Source organism: Ambystoma mexicanum, chromosome 10, assembly GCF_040938575.1.
Source record: "Ambystoma mexicanum isolate Mex_15411 chromosome 10, UKY_AmexF1_1, whole genome shotgun sequence".
In the NCBI taxonomy this organism is placed as follows: Eukaryota; Metazoa; Chordata; class Amphibia; order Caudata; family Ambystomatidae; genus Ambystoma; species Ambystoma mexicanum.
The window spans coordinates 1,078,858,197-1,078,881,811 of NC_090932.1; the positions used below are offsets into that span (position 1 = coordinate 1,078,858,197).

The window sequence follows — 23,615 nt, forward strand, 5'->3', positions numbered from 1 at the left end:
ATTAACCCAGGTTGTAGGGAGAAACAGTTACTTGGTCTTGAATATAACTGCTGATTTTGTTGTATCTGAATTGCCATATGTTACCCTATTGAGTTTGTTGTATGTACAAGTGTGAGGGACAACATACTTTTGTTAGAGTGTTTCCTTTAATTTATTTTAGGCAGGGAAAACCTTGTGAGGGTAGGAACAGTGAGGCATTTATCAAACCCTTTTTGATTTTAATAAAATGCCATCTTTTGAAAAAAAAACACAAAGTTGTCCACGTCCCATTTCTGACCCCTTACAATGGGGTCAGAATTGCAGTGCCCCCACTGAAATCCTTGGCGGGTATTTGACTTGTTATAAGGGTAAAAATATTGTCAGTGACGGAAATATCTCCAAATGAGGGTCAGTTGCAGGGTCATGTATGAGTTGTGTGTCTTGCATTTACAGAATGTTTTTTTCTTTCGTAAATGAGGTTCAGTGCCACAAAAACTTAGTAGACTTCATGGAAGTTGCCCCCTCTCCCCCATTACATCTGGGAATTGATTTCACCGTTTCCAAGGGTTGTGACTGCTGACCAATGTCTCCTCTATAAACCTGTGTCTTACGATGTGGTTCCTGTGAGAATGTGTAAGTGATTAGAGCCTGGTTCTAAGAGTATGTGTGATAAAAAGGATGCTGGTGTAAATGAATGAAAGCAACACGTTTGAGGCTGAGACTCATCTTACTTGCACATGCTCAGAGTACTTGTCATAGAAAGCGATGAGAGCGCAGAGTGTTCACTGGAGGAAGACTTGTCTGGACTGTTCTTAGAAATACACAGCCTTAAAGTTTACAGTGTAGATAATTGTATAGCAGGAGTTTGCAGAGATTGACAACTCTAAACACGTGCATGTGATTAGTCTCCTCAGAAAGCCCACTTCTAATAAGGGGCATAGGTTGGAAAACAATTGTTTTCTTTGAGAAAATTTGAGGAAATGGAATATATAAAAAATCAAACTGTTACAAGATGGAATTGCTGTCCTACTTCCATAGATCGGAACTCTTCATAGAGTTCTCAACTTGCTGAGAATGGCTAGTTCAGTTCCCAAGTCTTGTCGTTTGAGTGTGCCATTGCTCACTTGTCCCAATGCTGCGTACAGATCATTTCAAAGCAATTGAACGTCTACACACATGAGGAAACAATGGCTTCACTGACAGTGAAACAGACTATTTTCCTAGGCTACGATGTGTACAATCCCATACCTCAACTCGGGGCCACTGAAATAGACACATGCTAAAGAATTTCTTGCAATGAGAAATGTGTGAACAGCAACATTACGGAACATTATAAAAACAATTCAGTACATAAACACCTATGCTGAGTTAGTTAAATTCCAATGAAACAAGACAATCGACAATAGTTCCTTTGGCTTTCTTTTTTATTAAAATAAGATAAAGTAAACCCAATCATAAAAAGGTATACAAACATATATAGAAAGACAACAGATAAAACCAAAATGGGCCCTAAGCACTGAGGACGCCATCCACACATGGGCAGAAAGGACAACGCGACCGTCCAGACATTAGTTAACTTTGGGAAGGAGCAGTAGGCCTGGTCCTTTCAAATTCAAAGAACAAGATATATTTTATTTTCCCCATTTTCCTTCACAGTTCAATAAATATATGCTATTTTTCCCCCGTTAATTAGCAGTAGCAAGATATACAATGTCGAACCTCATTAAGCGGCACAGGAAACATTTGAATAATTATGACGGCGGACTGAAAGACATATTTCCCAGTGCAAATATTTAGTGTTGTGATACCTGAAACTGCTACATTACACAGGGACTCCCACCCTGCCCGTCACTTTATCCCCTCCTCCGTCCTTTTCTTTGGATGATACCAAATCCCCTCCATCTCATCCACCTTTATGGTGTGGTAGTGAACACATTTATTTTTCCATACATGCAATTTATCCTCTATGGCAAAAATGCTTTAACCCGTACCTCAAAAAAAAGGGAGGTATATCTAAATTCTTTTAGCTTTGCTGTGTGCTCCAGACACAGTAAGGCTGGGGTATGTTGAGGGACATCTCTTTAGGCTTGTGCATTAGCTCTGTTGCTCGGTTAATATTAATAAAATCTAAAAAAAAAAAACAATAGATAGGTTTTTATAGATATTCTTCATAGTTTCATTTCTCCTTCTCGTACTCTGTAAACCAATGTATTTCAGCGTGCAGGTAGATGAGTCTTAATAGGAAAAGCAAGGATAGAATTAACTGCTCATAGTCCTTCAAAATATTGCAAACAGCAGGTTTGCTGCGTAAACCATCGGAACCGGCAACACACAATGCCCGTTCAAAGTACACAAATAGTTTACAAGCAATAGGTAAAGGCCAAGAAATGGGCCCAACTCTCAGCTGATGTGCTGCTTCCATTCTCTGTCCACTGTTACTAGAGTGCACAGAGTTAGAACTTCAAACTCTCTCCCAAGATGGCCTATCATTGCTACAAGCGAGATTCTGGCCAACAATCTATGGCTTTGCTGTGGCAGACACATGTTTACCACCCACTGTGGGTGATACCATCCTGCTTCAGACTTCACCTGTAAGAGGACAACACTACTCAGAGATTGACCAAAAGGAACTAGAGATAGGGATAAGGGTGACTGGACTCTAGTGCATCGCACTGTATACAAGTGTTGTGTTTTAAAATTGCACGGTTACGCAAGACTCTTTTGGTGCTAGGAATACTCGAGGTGAGATGGCTGGATAAACGCTGTCTAAAAAAGCAAAAGGGAAAGGGGCGAGCTGTAGAAGGAAACACACATCACTTGCTATCAATTCCAAGAAAGTGCTTGGGGGCCACAAATATACACTTATAAGAGTGACAGACATTTTGTTCAGCAGAGGCGGCTTTAGACCTTCAATGGAACGAAGGCAAAGAACTAAAAAAAACAAACAGAATAAGGAAGGCATGATTAGTGGAGCTAAGAAAACAGATATGGCGTGGCAGGAACGGCTATAGCACAACAGAAAACAATAGGTTTCCTTTTCACTTTGCATATGGATTCGGAAAAACCACAAGCTGCATTTTTAAAGCACAAATTCCCCCCACCTGCTTTGCTACCAAACTAAATCCCGCGTGATGCCCAAGTCACTGGTGGAATTAACCAACTTTGCAATGCCACCCAGTGAACTTAAACTCCAAGACCTTACTTGGCCTACATTTCAGAGGCAAACGACTCCCACTTCACTGTTTGCGGGTCAAGCCACCCACTCGACAGAAAAACGAGCACTAGAAGTAGTGATACAAACTAATGGCTTTCCCAAAGGAGCTTGATGGTCTAGTTCAGTTATCAGCCAGCACACCCGTGATGTGGGCAATACAACAACCTCTGACAAAAAGCTTCAACTCCGCTCTTAAGCGGGCAGTTTGCGGTTTCACATAATTCATTAATAAAAATAACAAACATAACTGGCATATTTTTTAAAAGACACTTGAAAGAAGGTCATGGATTGAACCATTTAACCAATTTCAAGAAGGAAATCGTCCTTTTAAATTATTATTAAAACAAATCTTCTCCCATATGGCCTGGAAATGCTTCTTGCAAACAATAAAAAAAAACAAATTGCAGTGTGCCTAGCCTGAAAGGCTGGGCTATACTTGCACTAATACTTCTCTAAGACCAGTGTCCATCATTTCTATTCTCCCGCACATTCAATTTAAATCTCAGGAAGTCATTTAATAAGCCAATTATTTCTGAAACAATCTACTTTCAGGATTGCAACGCAGAGTATTATTGCTCTTAAGATGCATCCTCAATCTTGGGAAGAAGCTCTGCCTTAACAAACGGATGGTACAGAAGCATCTTATCACTTGCAAGCATATCCGACTTCGCTCCTCCGACCCGCGTATTCAACTCTGGATAGGACTTACATTTTGTATGCAAGGAGTACCGGTGGGGAATTTTGTGGAAACAACCGCTTCTGGGTCTTTTGGCACCAAAGAGAATCCCCATAGAGAGGGCCAGCACCCAAAGATGGCTGCATAGTCTGTGTAGGTCGTTAGATTGTTTTGGTTCAGTTGGTTATCACAAAATGAAGGTACCATTCCTCGTTTTTTATTAGGGTACACTTTTAGTAAGTCTGAGATGTAAAAACAAAAGGGAAATTACAATGGAACGGAAACCACGGCCAAATTGCACTGTGTTCAACTGTTTTTTCCCCGTGTCACTCTACCAGTGGCATGGGGAAAACAAATTGACAGCTACAAATGCATGGCTCACGAAGGGAGATAAGTGGACTAAAGACTTCATTCCCTCAAATTCCTACAAACTTGCCTTATTCAGTGATCCCACGGCTTTCCCCTGCCTCCGTCTTCAACTCAAACCAGTTTATTACTCAAGCAGTCAAGCAGAGATGAGGGCTAGTCCTGTAAACCAGCCCCTAAGTGCAGTCTGAGCACTTATTAGGTTCTTGATGCAAACCTATTAAAGACTTAGCCTATCTGAACAACTTTTGCTTCACAATCTAATGTGTGCCTTCTCAGGGCGGCCAATATGTTAGTAAGTAGAATAAGCATCCTTCTCTAGGCAGCTGCAGCCCTACCTATAGTCATGAGATGAGTCAAACATTGGGGTTGAACATTGGAAGTCTTCACACAGAATTCCTGCTGGTTAACAATTCACAGCCTTTAAAATTCAGCAATACGAGTGCAAAACATCGGAGTAGCTCTAGACATGTGCCAACACACCCTTCTGATTACCCATTGGAAGCATACACATTTCTGCAGGAGAGGTGGCGAGCGTCTGCCTCTACTGCTGTAGCATAGTAAACAACTCATTTACAAAACGTCCACCAAGGCCCCCGAGCTACCATCACAAATAACGAGCAAAGCACCCGGGAGCTATGCAACATGGTGGTGTTGGACAAAGGCACTGCCTACTTCCGGAAAGGGAAAGTAACACATGATCCAGTTCTCAATTATGATGGAGATTCAGAAGCGCAATGTATTCATCTCCCATACATGGGATGTGGATAGGGTACTTCCTCTTTAAATCTATTCAAAGTCCTGCATCACAGCCCTCCAATAAACGCGATGCTCAGCATCACCAATACATACACCGATATCCAGTGTGACAAAGTGACTGCTTTTGTAATGGGTAATCTGTGTACCGTAGTATAGAAAGTGTAGGTGCCCATCAATGGGAAAAGCTATATTCTATGTTTGTACACTTAGGGGAAGACAGGGGAATTTAGATGGGAACACCAGGAAAAACATATGCAAAAGGATACTTCATACCTAATTCGGCTAACTGCAAAGACTGCTTCAGGTAACTTCTCACATATTCATTTACTGCAGTTACAATGATGCCACTAGTTTGAGTTGATCATAATCAAACCAAGTAGATGAAAAAATCCAGGTTTCTAATGTTCCCTGTGCTATACCACTGGTCCTCCTTGCGGACAAGTATGCAGGTGTGCTCTCCCCTTTGCCAGATGATCTAAGCATTCAGTGAGCACCAACCCTAGGTCCGTCTTGGAAGATTCCTCTTGCCAGGTCATGGAGGGCGAGAAATAACAGATGATATTTAATTTGAAGGGCTAGCTGAGTATTGTCCGATAACGGGGAAGATATACTTGGCACAGAGACAGTGGATACAGAAAGGCCAGTGGATGGTCCTGCCTTGGAACCCTAGCAGCAGAAGGGAGGGCGGAAACAATCGGAAAGTCCTTGCTTGCAGAACATACTTCATCATTCCAGCAATGGGCCCAGCTGTGCTAGGAATAGTCAATGGGACCGCCATTTGCCACGGGGCTCGATAACCAACATACAAAATAAAAGGATTATCTGGCCAGCATTTTACAAAATCAAATATGGTACAAAAAGGTTTTGGTTTGTCTTCCCACTCCTCTTTCCAGTTTTCCTTATCACTACTTCGAAGTGATGCTTTACTCTACAGTGACGGATTTGGCCAGGTTCCTGGGGAAATCCACCTGGAAAGAGAATACAGAAGAGGCTTTATTATGCAAAAACATTCACATGAACCATCTATGAACTTCCCTGGTGCATTTAGAAGCACGCCCCACAAGCCTTACGAGTTAACTTTTGAACAGTTTCATTTAGAGGCTCATCTCACAGCTCTGCCGCAGGAGACTATTAAAAACAGACTGTGTTTTGAACCACTCAAACCAAGAGCAGGCCAGGAGTGTTGCAGTGTCCACTGAGCTAAAATAAATGCAAGATCACAATGACCCACATTGTACCTTACGATGCCAGAGTCTACTGTGCTTCTGGGTTGAAACATTACATCCTAAGCAAAAACCGAGAGTCAAACGTCTCAGCACAAAATATTATTCCACCCTAAAAGTCTTGAATGGGCAGAAAGGTTCTCCTTTCAAGCGCCATGTGGCTCTACTGCTCTGCTCTGAGCTTTCAGCTACTCTAGGGTAACCAGAGGTGTACAGCTACAGCCCTTCTGCAAGCTTCACACACTCGCCCTGCAGTGATTTTCAGAAAGAAAGGAAATCGTCTCGTAAACTGTACATACTTGAGATAGTGCAAGTCACTGATTAGTTCCATTACCACAGTAAAAGGTCATCCTCAGGGGCGCTCTGCATATATATGTTGGGGGAAATTGGGAGAGTTTATATTTATTACATGGTCCCCATGCCCTTACTCAATTCAAAACATGTCTGATGCCCCCTCATTGCCACAAACTATTCAGGTGACCTGATCCACATCCAATTCACTATCGGTCTATAAGAACACTCAGAACAGAGAGAAAAATATCCAACTATCCTACTGACTTATCAGTACTGGGAAACCCAGCTGTGTTGAACATGTTATGACAACAGAAGACCCCTCTACTAGTACAGTGCTTGTAGCAAAGGGTGTGGGGTACTTGGTGGTTGAAGGTGGGTAGGGGGCATACACTGCCCTCCCCCCGGTTCAATTAAAGCAGATGCTATCAAAATCATACTGTGGGGGTTTCAGAGCAGAAAGCCGTTCAAGCCCATATTAAGAATGGGTTTGCATCATGTCTAATGGATACGTTATGGGGGGAGAATGATTGTGTTATGTTCTCTTGTTTTGTGTTGTTTGTTATGTTTGGGAATATCAGGCCACCGCTCATGGCTACGTTATTAAATGTGTTAGGGTTGATATGTATTTCGAGGTTACTGTTTATTGTATTCTTGGATTCAGGTTTATGTTATGATCTGGGTGATAGCCTGCTGACCTAGTAGCATTTGCTTTGTACTTGATATGTTTCTTTCTTGTTGAAAATAAGAAATAAAGTTTAAAAAAAAAAAAGAAAAAAAAAACACTTTTGCTCTGAGTCACCTGAAATGTTTCATTTGGCCCTCATGGTTGGCATGCCTCCTTTTTCCATGGTAATCCCCATGACTAAAATTTCAGGGTTCCCCAAAAGTACCCTTAGCCATTATCACCCAGCAGGCCGCCCTGCTCGGCTCCTTGTGTAACTCACTGGTTGGTGGCAGTTTTGGATTCTTTTTGCACTGCACACTGCTGCCGCCATTTTTGCGATCCATGCTCGAAAGCTAGTTCCCTGTAGGTCCCTCTTAAAATGGCAACCTGGGTTTGACTCAAGGTAATGCTGAACTCTCCATAGGCTAGACAACTGATGGGGAACAATACACCCCTTTAAAAATAGTGGGCATAGACGCTACAATCATGAATCATTTTTATGGCTATATCGAACTGAGATTACTAGTAAACTTGATCGACATGGCAGCAAACTATCAGCTCATGCAATTCAGAAAATTACTTGCACAATTAGGCTGCAACATCAGAGAATGACTAAAGCTATCTATTACCAACTTAAATTAAACTGGGATCCAGACAGTGCAGCTGCTCTCATCCCTATTGATCCTTAGGCAGCTTTTGACTTTGTTGACATTATACTCTGGATCCCACCTTTTTGACCTAGGGATAAGCGAACAAGCTTTGGAACAGATGAGGTCTTTTCCCTAAAAACTGCACGCAACATAGCTTCATTAAGCCTCCCGTGCTGGAAACAAAAGAATGTCTGTTTTGTGTCTCAGGGGTCCTCAATACACCCCCCCCCACCTCTTGTGTTACTACTATCCACCCTCCTTTGTGGGATCCCTCAACAAATCCTTCCACAGCTACTCTCCAATCTTAACTTTACAAAATGTAGTCTACAATTGACTGAAAGGCACTGAGAAGACTCACGTCATATCCACGTAATACAGCAAGATGGAAGGCAAGGAGCTGAAGAGGGATGACGTTGAGGATGCCCTGAAGACAGTCCACTGTGTGAGGAACTTTGATTGTCCATTTAGAGTTCTTGATTGTCTCTGTGTCATCCTTGTCGCAGATCACAATCGGTCGGCCCTGTCAATGAAACAAAGTTAAAGAGTGTGAATCCCAAAAACAAATAGGAAAGCAAGCCACTGAATTTCCTGTAGGACACATCATTCAGGGAATTATGGGAATAAAGAAGAGTTTGTGATCCCTGGCACCTTTGTCAGATTAACAATGGTGTACTCTGGGAATACCCTCAATGTTTGATGAGAAGGGATTGAACAGGAAGAACAGAAACCGAATGGGGGCAGATCACCAAACCACATGCAGTTCTTATGACTATCAGTACAACCATTCAACGTGCTTGTACTTGGGAAAAAAAAAAAAAAGGAGGAACGTGGGGTTACATTTTTCGCTGTTTCAATATAGTTAACTTAAATTTCCACAGAAGACGAATAACAAATCATCCGTTTTCAGTACATTACATGTATTCAATATGTATTGTGCTCAATATGTATTCCAATGCTTCATATGGAGGAAATGAACTACAAGGTTACAATATATAAATGCATACTGAATGAGGAAATATCGTACTGAAAAAAGAAAAACACAAGAAAATAATTTGTTTCACAAAAAGCATCAGCCTCATAATTCTTTTTCCAAGTGTGTTCACCAATAGTGTGTTCGGTGGGTGTACAAATGGAAGATAAGATGAGTGAGGGAACCCCTGGAGCACCTGGAAGCAAAGACATTGTTGGAATACAACAATCCTCCCTTCTCTTGTGAAATGGTGTTGTACTAGTTGTCCATTGCATACAAGAATTGTAATGATCTGGAACTATATTCTTATATAGAAGAACAAGTCACTTATCAACTGTAACGTTCTTTTGACTGGATGTTCCTCCCACGTATTCCTCATCTTGTGATGATAATAATAATAATAGTAATAATAATAATAGTATTCACCAGCTTCGCTGCTTTGGAAAAACATTTTCGGCAGAGGGTGCTGTGCACGAGGTCGTGGCGTCGATGTCCCTCGACGGGCTCCATACTGTGTCGACGTCACAGTCAGTATAAATAGCTCGTGCTGCACCCGTTGGCTTCTGTTCTGTTTTTTCGAGGAAATATTCGAGGAACACTCAGGCGTGCCCCGTGACTGATAGACTCTTCGTGAGAGGAAAGTGTAAGAAACGCAAACTGTACTTTGGGGTGGGATGGGAGGGTCGATGAGGAATACGTGGGAGGAACATCCAGTCGAAAGAACGTTACAGTTGGTAAGTGACTTGTTCTTCGAATGGATTGTGTCCTCCCACGCATTGCTCATCTTGTGATAGACTCCCATAGCAGTGGTAAATTTGGAAGTGGGAGTACTAGTTATTGTTCTCAGGGACGGAATGAAGTACTGACATGGCAAATAAATCCTCAATGGAGGAGGAGACATCTAAGCAATAATGCCTGATGAAGGTATGCATTGATGCCCATGTTGCAGCTTAACAAATATCTGCTGCAGGGACTCCCCTCTTCAAAGCTGCAGAAGTAGCCTTTCCCCTAGAGGAATGGGCTCGTAGCCCATCCGGTGGGTCTTTTCCTGCTAATCTGTAGCACTCAATTATAGCCAGAATGATCCAGCGGGATATAGTTTGTTTTGTCACCGCTAATCCCAATTTATGATCTGTATAACCTACAAAGAGTTGGTCATCTTGACGTAACGTTGACATTCTTGAAATGTAAAAACTGAGGGCCCTTTTGGGGTCCAGTCTATGTAGTCTCTCCTCTTTGCCCAAATGAGGAGGAGGAGGCTAGAATGTTGGTAATATGATCTTTTGTGACAAATGGAAGTCAGAAACGACTTCTGGTAAGAAAGATGGTTTCACTTTAAGAACTACCTTGTCCTTGTAAAACGTAGTGTATGGGGGTTTACATGAGAGAGCCTGTAGTACACTAACCATGCGGACTGATGTTAAGGCTACAAGAAGGACAGTCTTTAGTGTCAGAAGCCTCAAGGGACAGGAGTGCAGAGGCTCAAATGGTATACAAGTTAGAAACTTGAGTACTAGATTTAAATCCCAAGTTGGGACATGAAACGGTACTGGAGGGTATACATTTGTAAACCCTTTCAGGAATTGAATGATTAATGGAATTTTGAAGTAGGTAACCTCTTCTGAGGAGCGCTTGAAAATGGACAGCGCAGCAAGATATCCTTTAATTGTTCCAATTTGGAGCCCCAGATTGGCTAGATGCAATAGGAAAGAGAGCACCATTGGGTGGCCACATTGAAAAGGGTTCACATCCTTATCTTTGCACCAGTTACTGAATTTGTTCCTACGACACCGGTACAAGGATTTTGTTGCTGGACTTCTGGCCGAAAGCAACATTTTCATTACGTCATCTGGAAGATCCCAATCCTTGTATCTCAAACTCTCAGAAACCATGTGTGAAGGTTGAGTGCCTTGACCTCTGGATGGAGAACGCGACCTTCCTCTTGCGAGAGAAGCTCCTCTCTTTGCAGAAGACGTATTGGAGGGCAGATGGACATGTCTAGAAGGTCCGGGTACCACGTCCTCCTGGCCCAATCTGGGGCAAGTAGGATCATGGTTTTCCTGAACTTTCTCAACCTCCCGATTACTTGAGGAATCACGGGGACTGGAAGAAATGCGTACAGAAGTGGAAACTTCCAGTCCACCACGAACTAGAGCTCCTCTCGGAGGAAATTCCGTTGAGCAATATGGTTTGCACTTCCGGTTTACCGTGGTCGCAAACAGATCCAGTTGAGAGGTTCCCCAAAGGGCGAAGATCTCCAGAAGGACTTCCTGAGCTAGCTCCCACTGGTGAGAGACTGTGCTCTGCCTACTCAGAGCGTCTGCCGCCGTGTTCTGCTCTCCGGCTAGGTGAACTGCCGATAGAGAGCTTCCTTCTTGTATTGCCCAGAAACAGAGCTGCATTGCCTCTCTGCACAGTGGTAGTGAACCTACGCCTCCTCTCTTGTTGAGGTAGTACATGGCCACCATGTTGTCCATCATTATCAGGACATTCTTTCCCTGTACAGAGGTCAGGAAAGTTTTCAGCGCTAGTCTGATTGCCCTCAGCTCTAATAGGTTGATGTGTAGTTTGGACTCTGATGGAGACAAGCGACCGCTGATTGTCAGATCGTTGGTGTGGGCTCCCCAACCCGTCAGTGAGGCGTCCTTTACTACTGTTATCTCCGGCCATGGTTGCCAAAAAGATTCTCCCTTGAAGATGTTGTTGTTGCAAGCCCACCATAGTAGATCCTGAGCAACTGCGCTCGTGACTTGCAGAATATCCGACATACTCCCAGAGAACTGGGACCACTGAGTTCTGAGGGCCACTGAAGGGATCTCATTCTCAATCTGGCCTTTGGCACCAGAAAGATGCAGGATGCCATGAGGCCGAGCAACCTCAGAAAATTGAAGGCCGGCAGATGCTGGGCATTCTGGAATTTTGTTACCATCTGCAAAATGTGGAGAGCTCTCATCTCGGAAGGCGAGGCTTTGCCCAAGAAAGTGTCCAGGCCTGCTCCGATGAATTGGAGTTTTTGGGATGGTATCATGTGGGACTTCTTGAAAATGAGGGAGAAGCCCAGTTTGTGAAGGAAGTGACAGGTGATCGACAGATGTTTTTGAGCTTGTTCAGGAGAACGTGCTCTGATCAACCAATCGTCCAGGTAGGGGGAGACGTGAATCCCCCCCTCTCCTGAGACTCGCTGCCGCCACCGCCATCAGCTTGGTGAAAACCCTAGGGGCAGAGGTCAGCCCGAATGGCAGAACTCGAAACTGATAGTGAGAACCGCCAACTGCGAACCTCAGGTACTCTGTGCGTGTGATGGATTGGCACATGAAAGTAAGCATCCTGAAGGTCCAATGATACAAACCAGTATTGGAGTTGGAGAGCCTGAAGGATCTGAGAAAGGGTTACCATCTTGAACTTGTCCTTCCTGAGGAACTTGTTCAAGTTTCTTAAGTCCAAGATGGGTCTCAATCCTCCATCCTTCTTTGGGATGAGAAAGTAAGGGGAGTACCAACCCTTGTTCCTCTCCGCTACAGGTACATGTTCTATTGCACCTTTCTCTAGCAGGGTTAACATTTTCTGCAACAGGAGCGTGTCTGGAATTTTGGCAGAGTTGGCTCCCGGTGGATGGTCCTGAGGCCTATTTATGAAAGGGAAGGCAGTAACCTTGAGCTACTGTTTCCAGTGCCCAAGCATCTGAAGTAATGCCCCACCATTCTTTCAGATGCTGAGAGATTCTGCCTCCCACTGGGGTTTTGGGAGATAAGGCCTCAGAGTGATTGCAGGCGCGGCTGAGGGCAAAGATGCCGTTCCTGGGGATGGCTTTGCAGTCTTTCCTCTTCCACCACGAGTGACATTTCTTGTGCCTCTTTGAAAGCCCTGTCCTCTTCCTCTACCAAAAGAGTAGTACCGAAAAGGACGACCCCTCCAGGAAGATGAGCCCGAACAGGGTTTCTGAGGCTGTCGCATGGAGGCGCTAAGAGATTTAGCTGCTGCTTTTGAGGTCTGTAGTCTTTCTAGGCTTTTATCAGCCTTACTACAAAACAGCCTCAAGCCATCAAAAGGCATGTTGAGAAGTCTGGCCTGCACATCTGGTGCAATCCCTGACTTCCTCAACCACGCAAATCTGCGCAGCACTGTGCTTGTAGCCATGGACCTGCTGATACTTTCAGCAGTGTCCAGTCCAGACGAGACATTCCCGCATTGCCTTCTTTCCGTCTTTGACAATATTCAGGAAGCCTTCCCTTTCCTCGCCTTCCGGAATATGTTCAGCCGCCGCCAAAATACAGTCCCACAGGGTATGTGTGAACCTGGCCAGGGTACAGGTGACATTAGTTGACTTTAAAGCCATGCTACCCAAAGTAAAAACTTTACGGGCCCAAGCATCTACCTTCTTATCCTCTCTATCCGGAGGGATAGTTGGATATGCAGTCTGTTTTGAGGTAGTTGCAGCCTGAATAACCTGACTTTCTGGAGTGGGATGACTGTTCAAATACTCAGGATCAGAAGTTGAAGTTCTATACTTCTTAGGAAAATTACTGTTTACTGCAGCAATGTTGTCAGGGGTTTCCCAGTTCTTTTCTACTGTTCTCTGAAGTGCCCTATGGAAAGGGAGAACTGGATCCTTCTGGGGGCCCCTATCTAGAATGTCCGTCATGTCATCCTGATCAAAGGTGGGTGAGGCTCTACCCCAACCCATATATTCCATCACTCTATTCATTAAACTACTGTACCCTAAATCTGCATGTTCTGCAGGGTCAGGTCTCGCAAACTCTAGCTCAGGTGACGTATCAATGCCACTAGCAGAGTGAAGTGTCTCACAAAGGTCTCTAATTTTTGATTCTGGATCTATTAGTTCCTCTGGAACCTGTCTAGTGCCATATTGCATTCCAAAAGAAGAAACCTCATCTTCAGAACCATTTTCTTCAAATATCGAAAACAAAGACTTAAAAAAAGTCTGATTTTGGTAATGGAGTAAATCTCCTCTCTTGTTCATGAGTTTGTCGAGGGAATGGAAGGATCCTTCGATGGTATCGAAGGAATCTTTGACGACACCGATGGAGTCTTCGACAAAGGCGTTGAAGATGCTTTAGGCTTCGATCTCGAAGCTGTCGGTGCTGATGGCGTCGACGAAGTTGCAGATGTTCGGCGACTTCTGTTTTTTATGCAGTGTCGGGGAAACACTCGACTCTCGAAGATTCCTCGACGTCGACTCAAGTCTTACGAGTATCACTTATACTACTGGGCTTTACCACAGTAGTTCCTGACTTCCCTGTGTCATCCGATGGAGAAAAAGGGGTCTGGCTCTTTTGATGCTTCTTTGAGGGGGTCGAGGCCGCATTCTCAAAGACATCCATCATTTTTTTTCTAAAATCTTCCCATTTTCTTGGGGAATCCAACTTCGTCGGGCCTTGTACCAATTTGGTAGATGTATCAGATGATGACGAGGGAGATCTATGTCTCCTTTTAACTCTTTTCAAAGAGGAAGATGAAGAGCGCCTCGATCTACTATGAGATCGGGATCTCTTAGAGTGTTTTTTGTGACGCTCCGATTCTTTCGAATCGGATGATTTTTTATGTCTTTTAGACGAGGCCTTCGAAGAGGCCTTAGAAACATCCCGCCCCACCGCCACTTTACCTTTCCTCTCACAAAGGGCCTTCTCTGTCATCGACTGACAGGAGCCACAGTTGCTGGTTCGATGATCTGAACCCAGGCACCAAAGACAAATGCGGTGAGGATCTGTTATCGACATCTTCGAACCACAGTCGATACATTTTTTGAACCCCGTCTTGCGTGTAGAAGGGGTAGTTGAAGACGACATTTTCTGAAGAAAATTTTGAAGCGCGCCGTTCGAGAGCAAAGCAATCGGAAAAACAGAACTGAAGCCAACGGACGCGGCATGAGCTATTTATACTGACGACGACGTTGACACGGTATGGAGCCCGTCGAGGGACATCGACGCCACAACCTCGTGCACAGCGCCCTCTGCTGGAAAAAAGATTCCGAAGCAGCGAAGCTGGTGAATACGAATTTCACAAGATGAGGAATACGTGGGAGGACATAATCCATTCGAAATCTATCACGTAGTGATTATAAAACATATCTGGACAGTAAAGTATAGCAATATATAAAATATGTTAGTCCTCATTATAAAAGAATAGATGTACTTTAGGTGCCAGTCTAGACTCTAGTGATAGTGATCATTGAATGGCCTGGTGCCGTCACTGATGAACCTTCATCCCCACCCCAGTGCAGGGCTCACCTGGCGCGCTATGACCTGCTGGAACGCATTCTGGCACTTGTTGTAGGTGTGGTCTCTCATGATGATCATGATGACGGGCATGAGTTTGTCCACGAGAGCCAGCGGGCCATGCTTCAGTTCACCGGCCAGGATGCCTTCTGAATGCATATAGGTGATTTCCTTGATTTTCTGAAAAATGAGAGAATAAGCACCAAACAATTGCTAAATAATGACCGGAGAAGTAACTACTACAAAACCCTGCAACACAGGCTGAGTAATGAACACACGTTTGTCCAGGAAGTGGCAGCCCATAAATGTTTAAAGGTGATGTGACTTGTTAGCGAAAACATAATTTAAAAGCATTTTACAAAGTTATTGAGAATAAGAACATATGTCGTGCTAAAATGGGATCCTTCTTGGATAGAGAACGTTGAACATGGGAAACACAAGTGACAAAAAGAAGAAAATAAATATACATGTTGTACTCATTTGCCCGCTTATATTTTTTTTTATGCCACCAGAATTCGCTGTTCAGAACTGCATTCACTGCCATATTACGTTAGGCGCACACTGTTAAGTGCCCTTCTCTGATAAACAGCTTCAAAACCTCATTGTTTTTCCCTTGCCCACAGCTGCAGGTTTACCTAAATCTGACTAAGCTTTTAACGTTGAGGTCAAGGTCATTTAACTCTCCTGTATTCAAACCTATGTGAACACATGGGTACAAATGTTGGTTGACCTGAGGGGTTGTATAGGGCTCTCTATATCAAGTATTTTTGATCTTTGAAGCGCTAACATCACCCCAAATTGATCTTAGTGTTTGATTCCCACCCCCCCTCACTCCGCAGATCAGTGGCTAAAGGAATTATGAAACCAAGGAGACAGGATTTTCAATCCAGACTTCTGCACTTAAGCAAAATTTGAGATGCTGGCAAAATTCCCATCTCCCTGTAAAACAGTCCCTCTAGGCAGCAAACCTTTACTTTAAGCCCCCCTTATCTTTTGGCAGCATCGGTTGAGCTTTATCTTAAGATGGTGGCCTCTATCTCCCTCAAAATCGTGCCACTCTTAAGCATAGACTGGCTATTGTGAAGAAAAACAGGATTGCCATGCCACAATTCTCAGTCTCATTCCAAAACATTGTAAGTCATTGTTTTCTTTACCCATAATGGGAACCCCCCCCCCCCATCAGTTGTGCTGGTGAATCCCCTTAGTGTGGGTAGCCTGCCAATGAAAGGCATGCCAGCCTTTTGCCCAACCAGCAGAAGGCGAATTAAATCACCGAGCACGGCCTGGCTCACACATCCAGAAACAAGGAAGCACCCCCACCCCCATTCACTTTAATGTGATGGGGAATTAACCTGCCCACACTTACTTTCAATGTACAACAGACCCAAGAGGAAGATCACAGAGAGGTAGAATCACCTTTCAAACAAAGCCTCTTGTGCATGTTCACCCAAGTGTGCTGTGCTCCTTGCTTGGAATAATACATTTTCTGGTACTGTAATAACTGGCTTTTTCTAAAACAGTTTCCTCCGTCATATTCCCAGCATTAGATCTAAGAGGAAATCCAAAAGTGTAAACTCGTCCCATAATCCTTCCATTGCTAGGACTTTAAAGTTTCCCCCAGGAATTACAATGTACATATGGGTCTGAACGGCAGTGAAAAATGGTACAAGGCAATAGTCATTATTAATACTGGACTGTTAAAACGCAGAAAAGGCAATACTTACCAACGCTCCCTCAAGACAAGTAGCATAGTGGTAGCCACGCCCCATGATCAGAATCGATTTCTGATGATGTAGCTCGGTAGCCAGTTTCTGAATGTCATCGTCAAGACTGAGGACTTCCTTTATCAGGTCTAGTAGGAAAACATAAAAAGAGGGGTCAGCATAGAAAGAGAAGCCACAGCAAATCAAATGTCTTAGTCAAATGGCAATCAAATCTCTGGCTACTGTCCGGCCCTTGAGGCTCACCGATAAAGATGGGTTTCAAAATGGGGATTCTGGGAACACCATAGCTATTTAAAAAAAGATTGGAAAAGGAGAGCAAGTTTAAAGGACTCAATTATGTTCCCATAAACATACTGCAAATGTAAATGCCATGCAACATTCTGAAATTGCACAGCGAGATTGTTATTGAAAGGGAAGAGGTATTTATATTTGTTCAATAGAATCTGAAAAACGTGTTCTCAGGTTGGGTGGGTGAGTCAAAATATTTTGGGCCTTATAAATAAAAAATAAAAAAACATAACTTCCTTAACCCAAAACCTGTACAACTCTAATGCAAGCTATTTAGGCCCATTTTAATCTGCTACAACGGATCTACTTGGGAAATGTGAGCCATGCAATAGTTCTGCGATGTATAAATTGGTGGTGTTATAGCAACATTCTTTGATGTGTAAATCTGACGATGTGTAAATTTGACGTTGTGTTCAGATTTTGATATACAAGCCGACCAGTAGTTGAAGAACATATGTAGAATGTCTAGTGTTAAAAAAGAGCTGACAATATTTACATAATTAATCATGGATATGAAAGCATGTGTGTGATAAATAGTGAGATTCATGCAGGCGGGTTAATTTAGTTTCCTGCAGACAAGCTGCCTTTTATTGTGCAACATTGTGTTGCCTTTCCCTACATAAAGTCTGGGGACCGCCTTTAATTCCTCTATTTAAAGAAGTAAGAGTTTTGAGAAAACCGCCTGTTTCTTGCCATAATTGTGCAGTGGGACTGTATATTAGAGTGCCTGGAATCAAGATGCCCACTTAATGAGCAGCCCAAATATCAACATATTAACCAAAATATATTTTACACTCCGTCCACTGAATAGTCTGCACAAAGTTTATCATAATGAGTCTTGGGGTATGGGGCTTCGGAAAGCCTGCATGATATGATGTGGCATTTATAACACGCCTGTACAAAAGTGTTTCTAGGGGCGACAAGACAAGGAGGGGGAAACAAGGGAGGACAAAATAACGATCTTACTAGGCCTTGTGTCAGTCAGATCACGCAAGTGCGGGGAAGAAGGAAGGGGAGAACTGCTAGTCAGGCAGGAGGGGAAGGGGGGAGTACAGTTAGCTCTCAAGTGCAGCCAGCGGGTGGCTCATAAGAGTGGCTGGAGAGAAGGGACTGTAGGGTTGTAGCTACAGACCCATAAGTGCTGGGGAACCTGGAGGCAGTGCAAGGGCAACTGGAGATGCAGGAGGCTGGGTCCGAGTTCAGAGGGTGACCAGGTGACCGGTGCGCAGAGCAGACAGGTGCATCAGCAGGGGAGAGCAAGAGAGAAAGCGGAAGCGAAAAGGAAGGTCTTGAGTTGCTTCCGCTCAAGTTTGAGAGAGGCAGGGAGGCTGTTTCAGAGGGAGGCCCAGCCGAGGAGATAGATCTGCCCACAACTCCCTGCTTGGGGAAGCGTCTGACCCTCAGAGTTCGAGGTGGATGAGCGGAGAGCTTGAGAAGGGAGAGATTTTGAAGAGAAAGTTGGAAGCAGAGCGGTCCCAGGCCCCAGAAAGCCTTGTGGACAATGCAGAGGGTCTTGAAGATGATCATTGCAGCCACAGGGAGCCAGTGAAGAGATACGATCCCTGGGCTTAAAGACAAGTATTGCAGTCCTGTTCTGGATAAGTTGTAAAGGTAGAAGAGTAGAGGCAGGAAGATTTAGAAAGAGGCTGTTGCAATAGTCCAGCCTAGAAAGGACCAGAGCTCCGGAGACAGTGAGCTTCTGGGGGAAGTGAGAAAAGGAAGAATAGCTCTCAGGAGGTGCAGCTGATAGTTTGACTTCTTAGAGATGTCAGGAGAGGGTGGAGTCTTAGCCTCATAGGAAGGAGCAGGAAGAGGGCCCAAAGTGGGTGGCAAAAGAAAGCGGAAAGGAGTGATCGGGTATCCCAATGAGGAGGATCCCAGTCTTACTGGCATTAATGCAGAGATCATTGGCGGCACACCATTCCTGAATTGCTGCCAGACCGTCTGGTATGAGAGAAGAAGCAGAGGTGGCTGAGGGGACCCTGAAAGAGAGCCGAGTGTCATCCGCACCCATGCATTAAGCTCAGACCAAGAAAAAGCGTTTGGCGCACCCTGAAGCCCACAATGTGATGAAGGGGTGAGGTAACCCCTTTCAGACTGTACAAATTGGTATATTTACTTCTGAGGCCGAGTAAATGACTTAGGATATCTGAAGGAATGTACTACAATACATTTTAAAAGAACCGTACAGAATAATGTTTTTATTTGGGGGAGTGGGGGTCCCATTTTCATTCAAGTTGCTCATTTTTGCCACAAATCCCTTAATAAAAAAAGTGAAATTTAATATATAGACTGGGCGTTCTTATTGATCCCAGGTGTACTCTGTGACACTACACATGCATACCACAACACCTATTACAATGATTGTCCAAACACTGCAGTGCTGAGAAATGCAGCCCTGCAATACCCTACCGTAGACCGAAAATCAGGCCCACTGTTAGGAAAGATTTCGTAATTGTAGGTAATTTTCCTTCCATGTGGCAACCCCTAAACTTTTTGCTATTGTTTTTAACCTTGTTCTTGACTTTGCCAGAGAAGTACAGCCTTCTGCCGCACTTCTCTGGGCTTTCGCTCCTTTCTTACGGGGAAACTGACATGCCCTTAAGACAGTCAGTACCGGGGAACGCTGTTTCCCGTAGTTTCTTTTATCATGTTGCGGCTTTAGTGCAACATGACACAAGAGGGCACTGTAAGCTAAGTTACAGCTCTCTTGGGTCTCTAGCCTTCTACAGGCCCTAGATACTCTTTTAGGATGGTATTTGATCGGTGCAAGTCATTCAGGGACTCGAATGGTGGCAGCGATCGTTTTGTTTATTTTGAGCTCCTTTTGGCGTTCTGAGCACGTTTTTCGCACTGAACCCAAAATGGTGGCCTGGCTCCCAAAATGGCCAGACCACGAGGCTCCTTTGTCTTGTCCACTGACCGTCTTGCTCCCGTCACCTTCCCCAGGTCGAGCGACCCGGGGCCTTCCTTATTTGGGCATGTACTTTCCCGCGAAACGTGGTTGCTTTCGCGGGCTTCTACATGTCGTTTGTGTGCCTCCAGGGTGTGGGCTGGGATGTCTGGTCCCAATACACATCCTGGGTGCCAGAGAGTCTAGGGTGGTGTGAATGCCTGGGACCACCGTGGTCCGTGATTGGTCCGCGTATGGTATGTGTGTTGATGAGCGGATCTCCCATTGGCTCCCCTCCGTTTTGGCGCGAAGGGAACCGTGGATAAGAGGGAGCTGGAAACACCACTACCATGTCGATCTCCTGAGTTCTCACGAACGAAGGAATACAGGAGCCAAGTATCCTGCAACCAAGAGGCTGGACCGAGGAATCGCTGGTGACCCGCTGAAGGAATCCTCCTTTGCACTGCTGTCGTCCTGTGAAACCTTTTCCTCCTTTGATCGAACCAGAAGGCCTGTACTGGTGCTTCGACCTTTGGAATAGCAGGAACAGCTATTCCCGGCGACTTCATCAACTCCTGCCAAGTAAGCCTTCGGAAGTGTCTCTGGGCCATCCAGTTGACTGACCAGCTTACAAGGGAGTCCTGCTCTGTAACCGCCGCCAGGTTGTGTTGTATTTCGAGTCCTTGTCACTCTCCCACGCTTCGTACACTTGGCGTTCCCAAGTCTGAAGGGAGGAGTGTACATTTGGCTCGAATACACACGGCCGCTCCGTTGTCCTGCTGCGGCAACAAACTGTGCTGGTTTCGTCGATTGGGACGTCTTTTTGCTCTACACGACTACGAGGCGTTCCCTGTTCTTCTGAACCTGCCAGCTGCTGAAACGAACGTGGAGAAGCCTGGGTCTGCTTGCTTCGGGGACCGGTGAGTAGTTTAGCTAGGATCTGGTCGCCCTCCTGCAGTATCCCATTGCTTTTCCCTGCTGTGTAAAAACAGCACCCGTTTGGCCGTACTCGCGCTCTGCTTCTGCCCGCTGTGGAGGCTGCGCTTGAGTTGCGGAACCTGTTCTCCTTCTGCTGTGCACTAACCCGAACTGCCTGACTTCCTCCGAAGAGCTTCCCCTTTTGCCCGTTGGCACCGGCGTGGCAGGTACTTTGAGCACAAGGCTCCACTCTTCGCAGGGCTCGGACTTTAATCTAGTTAGGTGCCTCTGAAGGCGAACTGAGTCTAAAACGTTATCGCACTGCCTGTTTTCCTTCCCTTTCAGGTGGACTACATATTTCGTGCTTATAACGCTAGCGACTGTTGTATTTGTATATATATTGTGTTGATATGGTATGTGTTGGTTTAATATTGTGATATTGTGATTTTCTCGCTACGGTCGTTGTTTTAAAGGCCTTAAAATAAATGTGTTTATATTTTTGATATAACACCTGTTTGGAGTAGTTTGTAAGTGCTCTTGCTTTGTGTGCTCATTGCGGGCTTTCAGTCACCCTCACCCCTCTTGAGACCTAGTCTTGACCGCCGCGATCGCTACCTTGATTGGTCTGGCTTGTCCAGAGGTTACCCTGTTCCAAGTAATTAGGTTGGCCTTCTGAACTTCTGCGCCACCAGGACAGAGTTCAGAAATCCGTCTTAACAAATTGGTGTACAGCGGTGGGATACGACTGAAGGTATCCAGTGTTGCGCACGAACTAAGGCATTTCAGGTTATTCCAACCAGTACACGTAGTGAATTGTTGTAGTATAACTTTAAAAAGGCCATAGTCCTATCAAACAGTATGGAAACAAATACCTTGTTAACTTTAAATGCTTCCAAATCAGAAACGCTGAAAAAGATGTGTGCGGAGAGAGGTGTTTCCTCTCAAGGCACAAAATTGGAAATGATCCAGAGAATCGTGGCGTGGCAAGAAGCGCAGCTTGACGCTATAACTTCTGAGGACAGTGCAGAAGGTGGTGGGGCTGCTCTCACTGGTAGAACCGACGGTTCTGCCGCTGCACTGATCCATCGCGACCACGAGGACAGGGAGGACGAGATGTCTAATGTTTCCTCTGCCAGTGTTGATGGGGAGGCTATGCTTGAATTCAAGAAGCAAGAGCTGCGGTTTAGGCAGCAGGAGCTTGAATTCAGCATAGCCAAACTAAAAATCGAACAGGCAGAAAAACAGAAAGACAGGGATCACCAGTTGGAACTGGCCAAGCTTCAGGTTGCAAATGGGTCCAAGGGTCCTGGACTTGGGTCTGGGGCTTCCTCTCATCCACGGTTTCCAAAAGATCTGCTCAGTGTGTATGAAGAAAGGAATGACATTATGGACTGGCTGAATGCGTTTGAGTATGCATGCGAGGTTCAAGAAGTTGACAATGCTGATAAGATTGCGTGGTTGCTCAGTAGACTGCCCCATTCTGGCTGTAGTGCCATTATGGAAATGTCGAAGGCTGAGCGGGCTGATTTCGCAATGTTAAAGCAAACTCTCATTTTAAAGTTTGGGAAGACTCCGGCCCAATATTTAAAGCGTTTTCGAGAGTATAAGAAAAAGGAAGGTGGTACTTGGGTATCTTATGTCGCTGAATCCTTGAAAAACTTAACTGGCTGGGTCGAAGGTTATAAGGTTTCTACCTTCGAAGGCATGATAAATCTAGTCATGCTGGAACACATTTTTGCTTCTTCTTCCCCGGAGCTTAAGCAGCATTTGGCCGATTCGAAGGAGATAGATCCTAAGAAGCTGGCCATTGCAGCAGACTTATGGGTGTCACATCGAGTGTCCCATAAGGACAAAACTCATCCTGGTAAGCAGGAGGAAGGGAAAAAGTCCAAAGATATGGAGGGTGGGGAATCTGCTAAATCTTCTTCCCAAAAGGGCCACAAAAAGAAAAACAAGGGTAAGACACAAGAGAACTCACAGGGCAGTGGAGGTCCGCCTCCGAAACAGAACTCTGGTTACAATAAGCCTCCCTACGTAAACAGACCCACTGGGGCTTGTTTTTCTTGTGGAGCAACTGACCACGTGAAGGGGGATCCCCGTTGTAAGGTTAGACCTTTGGGGGTCCACTCCGCTAATCTGGCCTTCTCCTCCTACGAGGAAGAAGAGATTACAGGAGCATCCTTCTCCTCAGACTCATTTCCCAGCGGAACAGAGGCTGAGGTAGTTTTAGTGTCCCTGGGTTCCTGGGAGCCTAAAGTCGCAGAGGCTTATGCTAGGATTCCGGATAATACCAAGCACTACTTTAAAGACAGTGTGCTGATCAATGGAGTGGATACTCCAGCTCTTAGGGATAGTGGGTGCAGTCGCACTGTAGTGGATTCTACCTTGGTAGACTCAGAGGAAGTTGCCAGAACTACTCTGATGCCCACTAAGTTGGCTGACGGCCCCCTCCTTATGTTTCCCGTGATCCCTGTAAATCTTACTTTAAATGGTACAGCAGTCAGGATTCCAGTGAGCATTCAGAGAAACGTCCCGGGAAAGGTCTTGTTAGGTAATGATCTCAGAGCTTTAGGGCTCGTAGGAGACACTGCCGAAAGACCCTACACACGGTCTCAAGCACGGGCAGCATTGGCCAAGTCCAATACGCCGCCCCAGCCGAAGGGGAAACCCAAGGCGAAAGGAGTCTACAAGTCAAGACGAGGGAAAGAGAATATTCCCCCGAGCTCGCCTACCACTGCGGTGGAGGAAGTTGGTCAATCGC

The 23,615-nt window shown here is 44.9% G+C and overlaps 1 protein-coding gene across 5 annotated transcripts in view; it reads right to left on the reverse strand.

The window, feature by feature from the left end:
- Positions 1-1,385: 1,385 nt before the first annotated feature.
- Positions 1,386-23,615, reverse strand: part of GFPT1 (glutamine--fructose-6-phosphate transaminase 1) — a 235,941-nt gene continuing 213,711 nt past the window's right edge. For all 5 annotated transcript variants that reach the window (XM_069618891.1, XM_069618893.1, XM_069618892.1 and 2 more), the window contains 4 exons: positions 16,756-16,883; positions 15,044-15,211; positions 8,184-8,345; positions 1,386-5,962 (listed from right to left, as the gene is read on the reverse strand). In XM_069618891.1, coding sequence (XP_069474992.1) covers positions 5,918-5,962; positions 8,184-8,345; positions 15,044-15,211; positions 16,756-16,883 — 503 coding nt within the window. In that variant the 3' untranslated portion in view covers positions 1,386-5,917. The remainder of the gene's footprint in view (positions 5,963-8,183; positions 8,346-15,043; positions 15,212-16,755; positions 16,884-23,615) is intronic.